The 13,683-nt window shown below is 41.5% G+C and overlaps 1 protein-coding gene across 3 annotated transcripts; it reads right to left on the bottom strand.

Annotated features, from left to right (window-relative positions):
• Positions 1–5,821: 5,821 nt before the first annotated feature.
• LOC125524378 (uncharacterized) lies at positions 5,822–10,639 on the bottom strand. Of its 3 annotated transcripts, none has more exons than XM_087537238.1 (9): positions 10,215–10,639; positions 10,059–10,117; positions 9,778–9,973; positions 9,614–9,690; positions 9,469–9,520; positions 9,099–9,312; positions 7,988–8,041; positions 6,277–6,490; positions 5,822–6,195 (listed from the first exon to the last, which is right to left on the bottom strand). In XM_087537238.1, exons 1-9 carry the CDS (start codon positions 10,511–10,513, stop codon positions 6,032–6,034), a joined length of 1,329 nt encoding a protein of 442 aa, XP_087393364.1. In that variant the 5' UTR covers positions 10,514–10,639; the 3' UTR covers positions 5,822–6,031. The 3 variants fall into 3 exon arrangements, with proteins under 3 accessions (XP_087393364.1, XP_087393365.1, XP_048545393.1); XM_087537239.1 differs by having other exon boundaries at positions 10,059–10,114; XM_048689436.2 differs by lacking the exon at positions 7,988–8,041.
• Between the last annotated feature and the right edge of the window lie 3,044 nt (positions 10,640–13,683).

Below are 13,683 nucleotides of genomic sequence, written 5' to 3'. Positions count from 1 at the left end.
TGCAAATAGGGCTAAGGGCGTTCTCGAGGTTTCCCAATTCTCCACAATTGTATAAGAATAAGGAATGCTAAACATTTCATCATTGCACTATGTGTTTATCAAGGCAAGTCCAGTAATAAGATGTGTACTAATATATTTTTTTGAAAACCCCCCATATATTAATCAAAAATAACAAAATTCTTACAATCATTCATTACAAAGCTAGCCACGCAGGGCGGAACACTATTACATAAAACACCGTCTGACCTACTATCAAAAAAAAATTTAGCAATCTCATGCGCCACCCTATTTGCCTGCCTGTCAATCTTCACTATCTTGAAATCCTTAGTTGTCAAAGATATGTACTAATATTTTAGTCTCGTATCACACACAACCAACATCATCCATCCATAGTTGTCACTGGAGTACCATGATGATCAAGGGTCTCGTCGTGGATGTAGCATAATGCATATGCGCCTCCATTATTTCCTTGCCAAATGTCCGCTAAGGAGAGATGCAATATTTATCGTGGCCGTATATCTAACCTGCTTCACAATGGCACTAGCATCCTTCAGATCCTGGAATGGCAAATATTATGCATTCGATGTTTGCACATTATCACAAAGAACATTACCACAACCATACTACATAGATCAAATGTATTATTGCGTTCAAGTCATATACACAATAGGGTTCCTCCATATCCCTAAAAACTAGAGAGATTAATCATACATAAAGGCACAAGATATGAACGAGGTATCCATATGAATTATGAATGAATTATTAAGGTAATCCATGTGCAAATTCACAACGGGTTCAAGAATTGCACCAAGATGGACAAGGGAATCTAAGGTAATGGCATGGATGATGATGAAGGTGGTGGATCTAATATCTTGACCTTCATGCCGATTGCTCTATTTTATATGCATTTTTAGAGCTCATTCATTGCATATTATCTCTTTATATCACGTCCCATTGAGCCAACTACATGTCCATTATGCATGTTTTCCAGTATTTTTTGTTTTTATTGCCAGCATTGCTTAATCTTTAGTCTTTGTTAGTTTTTATTAGTTTTCTTTTTTTATGTGTTTTGTAGGTCGACATGTGGAACTCCCATGGACTTGCATGATGACATGTATCAAACCAAAGGATTGTCAGGCACCAGACTTAGGCATTTTGGAGTGTCAAATGACATTTCTTTCCCGAAGTGCTCAAAATTAAGATATAATACCACATGTACATCAGCGTCATTTTACTTGATTCCAACGAGCCCAAGAACCTCGAAATTGGAGTTCTTATGAAGAAATGACGAGCGTTTTACTAGAGGATGCAGAGCAAATGACGATACGTGGTATGACTGTGTTGGGTTGTACCTGATACTGTCTCCATCATATTTACTTTTCCAAACACTGCTGCTCTTGTTTCGGACTATAATTTGCATGATTTGAATGAAACTAACCCGGACGGACGTTGTTTTCAGCAGAACTATCGTGATGTTATTTTTGTGCAGAAATAAAAGTTAGTTGAATCGGACGAAACTTTGCGGAGATTTTTTATTGAGTAAATAAAAATACTGGAACGAAGATCTACTAGAGGGGACCCACTTGCTTCCCACAAGGCAATAGGATGCGCCCTGATGCCTTGTGGGGCCCATGAGGCTCTGTTTGACCTAATTCCAAGCCTATAAATTCTGTCTTCCCAAGAAAAAAATCTACTCGACTCAGATCAAGGTCACTTGAGATCACATCCGACGTGTGATCTTGGATCTGACCTTGTAGGTTCCTTCCCTGAAGCACGACCCCTTAGGTTCAACTCGTCTTGGTCGAAGGTCGGATCACATCCGACCTGCTCGGTTGGTAGCGGCCTCTAGCAAAGAGGGCCAACCATCAAGCAAACAATGAAGCCGATTTGGCAAACCTATACGACATGTCACATTTCTATTCCCTTTGCCACATAATATATGTTGTCGGGCTCAAGGCAAATTGGTCATCCTTGTTGTAGACTGGCCTCTTTCTCATTCCAATGATGTCGACCTACAAACCGGATTATCTCATAATCCTTTTTGCATAACCATGCTCTTCCAGGTCGGATCACACAAGGGGCGCAAAGTATATCTCTCCGGATCAGAGGGGCAAATCCCATCTTGCTTGATCATGTCTCGCGGCATGGGTCTGGACAAGCCTAAAATCAACCTTTATAACTAACTAGTTACAGAGTAGCATTTGGCAGGCCCAAAGCAGGCCGGTCACCATCCCGAGCACATGCGACAACTCGGGTTTTACGACGCATGTGTTGTACTAGAGACTCATAGATGACCTATCATTGTGTCTCATGGTTGTGTCTACCCAATCCGGTATCCATCCGAGCTCTGATGCGGTCTCCCGTATCCGACCTCGGATCCGATCAAATCCATGTAGTCCAGTAGCATCCAATGCTCCATGGCTAGTGAGAACAAGCCATCCATCGTATTGCATGCCGGTCTAGTCCGATTTGCATCCACACATCATTTTCCGACCAAAGACCTTTTAGAACGTATCATACAATGTAAGATCTCACAGACAAGTCACATACTTGCCGACATGCATCATTGGTATTGTTCAAGGACTATATTGATTCATGCGCATCGGAAAATATCATCATACATGATTGCCTCTAGGGCATACCTCCAACATTCTCCTATTTGGACTAGAGTAAATCAAGTAGACATCGGATGCCCATAGCTCTAACGTGCCCCTCATGCTTCGGTTATGGAAGCGGCTTAGTCAACAGATTTGCAACATTTGCATCCGTGTAAATTTGGCATAAATTTACATGACCACTCTTTACAATCTTTTGCATCAGGTGATATTTCTTATCTACGTGTCTGGTCTTGTGGTGATTCTTTGGCTCCTTGGCATGTGCAATTGCACCATTATGCTCATAAATCCAACCACAATGAATGAAACCTCAAGAAAGTATTGGAGCTCACTCGTGGGGAGATCTTGGCCCATACGGAAAGCTCTCTTCGGAATGGTGGTCGTGTCTGTGGTGGTGGCCGAGAGGATGGGTGGTGGTGGTGATGGTGGCGGCGGCCGAGAGGATGGTGGTGGTGATGGTGGCTGAGAGGATGGTGGTTGCGGTCGCGGTGATGATTTCTTCGGCGACCACTTCGTTTGAGTCCGTGCATGTCATTGGTTGACTCGATCCACAACATACACCTGTTATGTTCGTGGTGATTTTGGATCAAACTTTGTGTTTGAAGTGATGCCTTTTGGGTGAACTATGCATGTTTTAATTTAAAAATCACGATGACGAAACTATATGCTATGTATGTTTTAATCGCTTATGTTATGCATGTTTTCAATTTGAATATTGTCATGATATATATTGTGAAGTGTTTGAAGTTCATGTGGCTAGGACTCAAAATATATACATTTTTTAATTCACTAAATTTAGGGGATCGACTAGGTGCGGTCATCTATAGAAGAGTAAAAATTAACTCCTCTAACTTTACTCAGCCGGACCCTCCTCTATTTTCGAGGGGATCGGTTAGAGTTGGCCTAAGCAGGACGAGGAGGAGGCGGAGGAACCAACAACGGGGACTTCTTTCGCCACTCTTCTGATGCGTCTAGCCTGAAGGGATCAAATAATAATGCAGGCCGCACTGCCCCGTAGGCCCGTAGCTTCCATCCATCTAGGCATATATGTCAACACAAGACCCACCATCAGTATTATCCTGTTGAAATTTGGAGTGCACCAAGTTTTTATACATAACTCTCATGCCATTCTGGTGATCTATGACTCTGTCTGTGTACCGTGGCACACTGCTGTAAATTAAGTTACTACCCAACACCAAGTTCAGTCTTGCCGTTTTTCCTGTTGAAGATTGTTCAGTTTCTGAAGAACAAATTGTTCTAGTAATTTTAACTGTTCAGAAAGAAGACCATTCGTTTTGGGTTGTCATACATTCTGCCTGGGGGCCGCCTTTTGAAGTCTGAATTTTCTGCAAAAAGAAATTCTTGTGCGTGAGATTTGTTCAGATTTGCCTCACAAAAGCGAGCCTTTCTTTTGGTAGGCTGCACATCAGTTCTTAAAAGATGTTCCTTGCTTGTTTGGATTCTGCACCTTGCTCAAAGCAGCAACGCAGAGTGTTCTTCAGTTCGCCTGGTGATACCAACATGTGTTGTTGTGATCTGCATTTTAGAGGTAGAATGTTGTTGTTCAGTCTTGGCCTTCCTTCGGTTCAAGATTGTTGTTCGCCACAGATGACAAGCAAGAGTTCAACAGAAAGCACTATTATTTTGTTTTAGTTTCGGACACATTGAGTTCGGATGATTTTCACCACCCAACTTGGTCTGTGCCGTAGCACGATCGCTATAACTTATGCTGGAAAATTACCCTCTTTTGTGTTGAAGATTGTTTAAACCCTGAAGAACACAATTCAGAAAGAAGCACATTAACTTCAGCCCATTAAACATAGAAAGAAGTCCATATTTCAACCATGTACTGTCACAAATGTCTAAGAATCAACTCTAAACCTTTAAACCATCCAAGTTACAACCCTGAACTATCAAAACTGATCAAGTTTCAACCCTACCCTCTCCTCAAACCAGTTTTTAATGAGTTCGAGTGGTTTTGACATGTTGACCGCCCAGTCAGCTGCCACGCCACCCAGTATTTTGCTGAATAAATATTTTGCTTGTGTCGTTTAACCTATTTGGCAGAAAAGTTTGAAACTTTCTCGGACTGATGAGATGATTTGAAACCGTCACCCAGTCACTGTTCGCCTCCAGAACTGGTATTCGCCTAGTACTTCTCCGAATCGTCTCATCACTCCTCGCGTCATGTTCTGTTGTCTATGCCCACGATGACATGCTCATCAACCATGAGTACTACCACGTCTCACCCGAGCATCTGGCTGCGCATCCAAGCTCTTTAAACGACACAACAAAATGTAAAGATCATGTGCTACAACATCAGATGCCTAAATTCCGGAGCAAACAGGCTCACTGCACGGGATATGTTTCAATGACTACTACTCCAATTCCAACAACCTTACCGGTGCCGACAACCTTACCATTGCCTCCGATCTCCGCTGCCATCCCCGACTATATGTTCATGCCCTAATGTGCTTGCACTTCGACCCCTTTGGTTTTCACCTAGCAACACCACGAACCAGCACTAGTGGAAACCTTAGTGTCTGTGTGTGTGTGTGTGCGTGTGTGCGTGTGTGTGTGTGTGGGAGGGGGGGGGGGGCTTTAAAGTTGAGTAGCTCCGAAAACTAAGTGCAGACCTTGGTAGCATGAATCCACGGAATAGGGGTAAAAACCATAATTTTAAAAAGTATTGTACTCCATCCGATCCATATTAGTTGTTACTGATTTAGCATAAAGTTGGATCCAAGGGAGTAACAAGATTTATATATTTGTTGATTTTATATATTATCATAGATATTCATAGTCAAAGCTATGTTTAGAAGACTATGCCGCTGTCCAAAACAACTGGAGGAGAATCATAGTTCAAACAAACAATAAGTTTCAGGCGACTATGAGTGAGCACTTACCTCCACTCATTATCAATCCCACAAAATCCGTAAGCCATTCTTCTTTCTTCTGTTCTCTCAAGGAAATACTAGTGGAAACTTGACCAGATTAAACACAGAGCACTGGTATAAGCTCTTATGACCAATAATACCATTTTTGTGAATATTTTATTTTATAAATGCATCACGTTTTTAATATACATACAAACTTAACAAACAAATTATACAACATTAATCACTGGTAACAAGGAAACCAACATGTTATCCAAATTATTTATTGCGTCATATATGAACAGACATCCAACCCCAAGTTCAAGTATATGAACAATCATTTTGATCATTTGATTAGCCGAGTGCAAGACAAGTCATCCAGTCTGACTCCAGGAAGCACATTGGTACCCAAAAAATGTGCATTTAGACGCTACAAAACTCAGTGCATTTGCATTCAAACAACGGTGTAGTTACAGTTTAATTGCGAGAACATTTGACAGACTGTATGCCAAATAGTTACAAAACTCAGTGCATTTGCGTTCAAACAACGGTGTAGTTGTCAAGATAATACAACGTGCAGACAATATGTCCAGCCTTGTAGCACGATCCATCAGGATGCTTGATTATGTCGGTACATGCATAGCAGTGCCCCGGATCCTGATTTTGCATGATAAGAGAGTTTCGAGGCTGATCATAACGTCCACCTGCAAAGTTAACGATGAGTTATCTAAGCAATTCTGCAGAAGAAGAAAACAAAGCATGAATTAAGATGTAAATATACATACATAGTTGGTTGCTTTCATCCAGGAAGCGGAAGCAAGTAAGAACCATAGCATTGAGACGCCGGCCAACCTGATGCAACTCCGCAAACACAAGTACCTTCCCATCATGCTTCTTTGGGCCATTCTTAGCCTTGGCATAGAAGTTCACATGGGCGTAGATTTCAGAGTCCTCCCAAATAGCACCACCATCGATTGCCTCAACAAGAGCATATTTAACCTAAACAAATGTACAACAAAGCGTTTAGTCCCAAGCATCCTAGGCTTAGCCAAGGAATGCTATGGTAATAAAAAACGAGCTGAGACTAAAATGGTACATTACAAGTCAGTATTTACAATAGTGTAATAGGTGTACACACAAACTAATGAAGGATTATTGACCATCTTAGTAACATAACATTCGCAAAAAGGCCCACGTTTGTTCTTTCTGTTTCAAGAGCAGCAACTAGATTCTTGATGTTAATATTACAAATAAGTCCACCACCTGACTTAGTCTCACCATGTAATTAAGCAACACTGAGAAAACCTCCACTGAGATCTCTTTTTGCCCTGACTGTCTACACGAAATATATCTAGCATTAACGTCTATGCTAGTTTGATACAAGTGAAGAGAAAATGGCTTAATACTATGATGGCAAAATAATATATTGTGCAGGCGAGAATTCCCAATACGAGTGGATAAGACATTTATTAGTCTCTGAGCTATATTACAATGCCAATGAATTTGAAGGCATTTGGTTTTTGGCCGATGAAATCCTATTAATTACATACGCCAAGGAATTTGAAGACATTTACCAGTCTCTCTAACTCTACGCCGATAATAAGCAAGTGGTAGGGCTAAATTGAGGAAATAGCTGCTTAGAAAACCACAATGACAAATATTTGCAAGGAAGTAGCTTTTCTACAGCAACATCCATACTAGACTATGAGACACCTTTACCTAACTCATTCAGGTAACAGTGTGTCACTAACTCTATTCATTGGATTTATAAACAAGAATTATAGTTACAGCAACCACATTCGTTCCTTCCCCTGTCATCAATTTCGCATAAAAAAATCTAAGAAATTCTTCCATGTTCAGTCCAATTTAAAGAAGTTTAAAACTAATCTATGATCATGTCTCTGACATATAATAATATTTGAATTCTATCAGCAAGAAAGAAAATTATGTGAACCAGCAATCTCTGCTAATCTGTTCTCAATATGACTCCCTTTTGACTATAGCAATAAAGAAATACACAAAATCTTAAATTTCATTTCTATAGTTGCCAGGTTCTGTAAGCAGAATGTTTAACTTCTAAATCTTCAGTTGCATAAATCCCAGGCCACAAAATGTCATACATGCAACTAGAACCTACCCAATTCACCAGTTGTATAGTTTATTACCTGCAGCTAAAGTATTTCCCTACTCATTTATGCAGCTATTGACCCGATACCATTAGAGAATAACAATATTCAAGCCATTATTCGTCCCCAAAAATCTTGAAAGGTTACTTTTGTGTCTGGTATTGGTAACAAGAATCAAGCCCCAGCAAACTCATTCACAGCAACTAGCCCCAGTTTTTCCTCTTAACACATGCCATATTTTCTACGTGCAACATTCAGCGGTAATGCTCAAGTAAATAGCATTGCTGCTATTATCAAAGCCTACAGGTGGAGGGAAGTTGTGCCCATCAACGAGGAGCGAGGACACAGATTATAGGGTATCATGCCATACCTGGCCAATGACCATCAAGAATTTGGGCTTCCATCCCTTATCATATTGCAATCTCTAGATCATCAAACAATGACCAAATTGAGCAGAAACTCAAAAAGTTAGTGATGATGAAAAAAGGGCTCTACACTGTTCATTCTCAAGCAGTATTGGTTCTGTTCTTTTCTTGGTGGCCAAAGATGCAGGAATGGGAAGTGAACCATATGCATGGGCCGTTCATTGTGACAGATGGGATAGCGAATCATGTCAGTTGCAAGGGTGATGAACGGTGTGTTGCATGTGAAGTTCTACGCGCCAAAGTCACAGAACCTCAATGAGTATACTGCAAGATGGATTGATAGGCTCAAACTAGAGACAACCCGTACGACCCACCTTCTCAATCAATCATTTTTTATCTACAGGGTTATGAATTATGATACCATTTGGGCAACAGCAAAACCAACAGAAAAGGTTGGCATTACTGATAAAAAATCTCAGAATGATCACAGGAAAAATTCAACATGTCTGGGAACTTAGGGTATTTCTAAAGTAGGCCAGGAAATTTTATATGCGATCTTGCATAACCAATTCAGAGGCCTAAGTGCTGATTTTGACCTTGCAACAGGGAACAATCATTTTTTATACATTCCAGATAATAAATATAGTCTGAACATGTTGGAAATAAAGAGATAAGCTTTTGAACTCTATACCACATTTTAGTCCTGCAACTTGGCCAGGAAAATCAAATGTAGTGCCAAAAGGTTGATAAATTCAGACTAATGGGAAGAAGCTCTGAATTGGTGTTGCATGGTGTACGTACTAAGAAGCCGACTATTGCTTATCCTGAGTTTATCAAGGCACAAAGAAATCCTTTAACCAATGCCATTAAAGCTATTGGATATGCTATCGACATATTTGAGAAGGCCAACTTCGGTTAGAGTTATTCATTGCAACCATCACAGAAAGGAAACAACAAGCTAACAAATAAATCACCAGCCTCCGTACTTTTTGAAATTTGTACACTTTCTTTCAAAAGGGAACACTGAAAGAAAGATATCACTTTCATTAGCTGCTTTTTTTTAACTTTCTCAAGTCAGCCTCTTGCAGGAAAGAAGATGAACAGAACAGTTATTACCTTGTTGTTTTTGTTTTTGTTGTAACGCTTCAGAGCGAGTTCAGCAAATCGAATCGTTTGCTTCTCGTGAGCATCTTTATCCACTTTTAAATTAGGATTAGCATTACGCCAAGTTTTCGCCACAGCATCCATATAATCATCTACCAATGCATCATATGCAAAATCTTTGCTTTCAGTGTTGAGGACAGGATCTTCATATTTGAAACTGGGTTCCCTGTTCAAATAATTGGTTTAGAACAACATAATTTTTTTTCCCTTAGAAGGCGGGAAAAAGCTAGCTAGTCACACAGCAATGGCGAGAATGAAATATATTGGTTCCTATACTATATATGTATCCAACAGCCCAACACAGGTTCTAAAATGTAGATACCTTCCAAAGATACCTGAACCATCAGAGGAACCAGGTGCTGAATAAAGGCAATCTGGAGATCATGTGACAGCTGTTAAAAAGATGCCCATCTGTTCATATCATAATTCGAACAAAATTGCACCTAAATCTATCTTTGAAGTCATACCTAGGGTCACATCCTGGTCATCATCATGTAAACCTCTCTGCTGTCTATATTGTTCAACCTCACGGGCATAACTGCATCTGCATGTATCCAAAAGCATATGAACTCAGAACTCGAAGGCAAACAAGAGCCTAGTCCCAAAAAAAATCAAAGTAATGGAACTCTACCTTGGACTTGACGGGCTCGTATAGCCATCATCCCATGGAGACATTTCTATGGGCAATGGCAATTGTGGCTTCCCTCTTGGCGACGGGTGGTGTTGGACACTTGAGCTTCTTTCGCCATGGTGGCGTGGACTGAAGGTCCTCTTGTTACTGCCAAGATGGCGGTGCGCTCTATGACAGCTTGATGGGTAGGCCAGCTCTGGAGGCCATCAACAATTGGTCAAAACATGGTCATGTCAATTTGTGAATGAAGATTGGATCACCTTGGTTGTTCTGATACTGACCATGATTATATTGGCCTCTGCTTCCAGCACCCGCATCCTCATCATCAGACCAGCGCCTGCTGCCTCCCAAAACAGAGGAAACATTAGAGCACTGAGACCACTCCAATCAAGGTACAATCCCTCGCATCCTATCAGCACAGCACTGCACGGCCATACCCGCCGATTGAAGAGCCCTCGCGTCGGCCTTCCAGCCGGCATCGCTTGGAGGACGACGGCGGTGCTTCGGATCCCCTGCTCTCGTCACGAGCGCGGTGGTGCTGGTGCTCGCCGTGCCTTTCCCCTTGTGCGGATTGGAGAAGCGGCGACGGCTCGGGCGAAATGTCGGACCATCGCCGTGGCCGGAGGGGCCTCCGGGAAGGGGTTCCGAGACTCATGTGGCGATCGGGCGCCGGCACGACGCTGGGAGACTCCACGCCGTATCCCGCGCGAGGGTCGGGCGGCGGTGGAGGAAGCATGGACGCCGAGAAGCCGCCAGCACCCCCAACCGGTTGTGCGGACAAGGGTGTCGTGTGGCCGCGGGCGAGTGTCGATGAGGCGATGGCCGAGCACGGGCGGCCGTGACCGAGAAGATCGGGGCGTACGGGAGGGGAAAGAATTTCCTCCGGCCGGGCGTCTCAAACAGAGCTGGCCAAATGGGCCATGCTAGCCGGCCCGGCCCGATAGCCCGCAGACACGGCACGGCGCAGGCCGCACAGGCAAATGCTAAACGGCGCCCGCTGCGCCCGTTTTAGTTCTTTTCACTACCGGGCGCATACCCCCGCAGCGGCTTGGGCTCGGCCCGTCTACGTTCTTTTTTCTGCTTTCATCCCGCAAAAAAAGCATGAGCGTGGGTGGGAATCGAACCCCACGACTACTTCATTCCATTCAAGTTCCAGTAACCAACCGGACAACCAGATCGTATGTGTTCATTTAGATCCTCTTCTTTCTTTTCTTTCTTTTTCTTTTTCTTTTTTCTCTTTTAATTTCTTTTTCTTTGTTACATGCGTGAACGTTTTTCAATTTCTTGATTTTTTTTTCAAAATCCGATGAACCTTTGTCAAATTCGTGAACTACTTTTCCAAATCGATGAACTTTTTTTCAAAACCGATGAACTCTTTTTCGAAATCGATGAACTCTTTTTTGAAAATCGATGAACTCTTTTTGAAATCGATGAAATATTTTTTAAAATCGATGAACTCTTTTTCGAAATTGATGAAACTCTTTTTGAAAATTGATGAACTCTTTTTAAAATCGATGAACTCTTTTTCGAAATCGATGAAACTCTTTTGAAAATTGATGAACCTCTTTTGAAAATCGATGAACTCTTTTCAAAATCATTGAACTTTTTTTCAAAACCGATGAACTTTTTTCAAAATCGATGTTTTTTTTCCAAAAATCAGCGAACTTCATAAAAAATTGATGAACTTTTTCTTAAACATTCATGAACTTTCTAAAAATCGACGATCTTGTTTTCAAATTTACCTTTCCTTTTTTCAAGAGAATTCATATTGTTTCTTACTAAAGAAAACGTTAAATAGGACGATTTTATAGTACTAAACAGAAGAACTAGCTTGGTGTAGTGGTTAATGCATTAAGATGCGAATGGGTTGGTTCTGGGTTCGATTCCCAGCCATTGCATACCTTGTTTGAATTGCGATTAGTTTTCTTAATTTTTTCTTCGCGTTTGTTTGCAGAGTCGGTTTGGTGGGCCGGCCTGCTACGCGTCAATAGCGAGCGCCCGTATCGCCAGCCGGCGCCTAAAGCGCTGGTTAGGAGCACCCGGCTGCACAGGCCTTGCCCGGCTCTCGGCACGGGCTGTGCCTACACCTGGAGGCTTGGACACATGGACTGGCACGGCACGGCCATTAATTTTATTTTGTTTTTATTTGATTATATACTAGATGACACCCCGTGCGTTGCTGCGGGAATTTGTAATAATATATAGGAGGATTTATAGAGTGAGAAATAGTGAAATTTATGAAAACAATAATATAAATACATGTCTACTTGAACCTTTGAATGGTATAAAAAGTCAAGCAAAATAATATATGGTTGAGTATCTCCATATTTGCGTAATTAGAAGAATGCATCACCAACTTTAAGAGAAGTAACATATATTGTAACGAGATTTTTCTCATAATATTTCAAGATATTATCATTTGTTTGTCTATTAGAAGTGCATCAAAGCAGGAAACAAATATATTTCATAGTAATTTGCGAGCCTCGCGGTGTTAATGCACCCGAATAGTAATCATCTTGCATTCTCCACCTTGATCCACTTATTGAGCGAAAGATAACCAGCTATACGAAATGACATGGTTCCTGAGTAGACACATGTACACTCCATTTCAATTAAATTGAAGGACAATGAGAACAGCCCAAACCTGATCCTCCAAGCGAGGAAAAGCCATTGAAGTTAGGATTGTTATTAGTAGCTAACTTCACAAGAGTATAGTAAGTAGGATTGTTATTAGTTAGCTAACTTCTCTTATGAACATACTTGTATTCTCTATACTTACCATATATTTCTTATTTCTTACTATACATTTTAGCTAACTTCACTTCATTTTTTTTCATTTATGTAGGTAGATGATTGTTGTGACAACAGTAGAACCGTGCAGCATGGAAAGAACAACATTGTCAATCACACAATTGTATCACTCATGTAATATATGATCCCATAAAATTCACAATGAATACTACTCACAGAGAACAAATTACCTGAAAATGAACCCCAATATGCCAATATGCCATATGTAGTGATTCTATAAAACAACCAGAGAACAGCAATAAAAGTACACAATTCGTACTAAATTAATGTGTGAGAGGAAGGGGATAGAGAGATGCAGTTGTAGTTGGGAACAGAACATGCTAGCTTCATCTGTTTCTTCATTCAGAACCCTAAATAACACAAAAGGAAGAAGAAAATTTCACCATCTAACGCCTCCAATAAAAAACAACCGGATTGGAGAAGCATCAATGATATGTCGCACCTTGACACATGTGTATCTGCAATAGCTGAGTTAGAGAGCAATTTGGGGGATAGAGACTGACCGGATTATTGCCGCGAAGGAGGTCGCTGGAGATGGAAAAGAGCTGCCTACTATGAAATTTCCGACATCACATAAATCAGAACATCAAGCCAAGCTAACTAAAAAATTACGTTCATATCTGAGAACACTGAGAGGAAAAGAGAGCACCCACCTCTGGCGCAAGTGATGCTGGAGGAGGACAGCAGCGGTGGCACGTACAGGTACATCTCGTCTTGTCGACGATCGCGGGGCTCCGAGAGACGTAGAGATAGAGGGAAGGATCATGAGGCTCCGAGCCGGCGGCAGTGAGCGGATCTTCGATGGCGACCGTGAAGGCTTGGCCGGCGGCAGTGTAGTATGGAGAGAGGGTAGAGATGGGGAAGATGAAAAGAATTGATCGAGCTTTTTTTGAAGATCGGTGTAGATTTATTCCTTCAGATTAATAAGCTAAGCTGCTAAGGCGAAACGTCAAAGATTAACGCCTCCAGAAAATATCCGGAATCAAAGCTGTCATTAAATGGATCCATCGCATCGCCCACGTCCCCCCACGCAGGCAAGAAAGGATTACCCGACTGAACCTTGCTATACATACGATGAATTTCCGTCCAATACTC

This window comes from Triticum urartu, chromosome 7A (assembly GCF_056163025.1).
Source record: "Triticum urartu cultivar PI428250 chromosome 7A, HENAU_Tu73, whole genome shotgun sequence".
NCBI classification, from domain to species: Eukaryota; Viridiplantae; Streptophyta; class Magnoliopsida; order Poales; family Poaceae; genus Triticum; species Triticum urartu.
The sequence above is the reverse complement of the archived record's forward strand: the minus strand, read 5'-3'. Positions and strand labels throughout refer to the sequence as shown.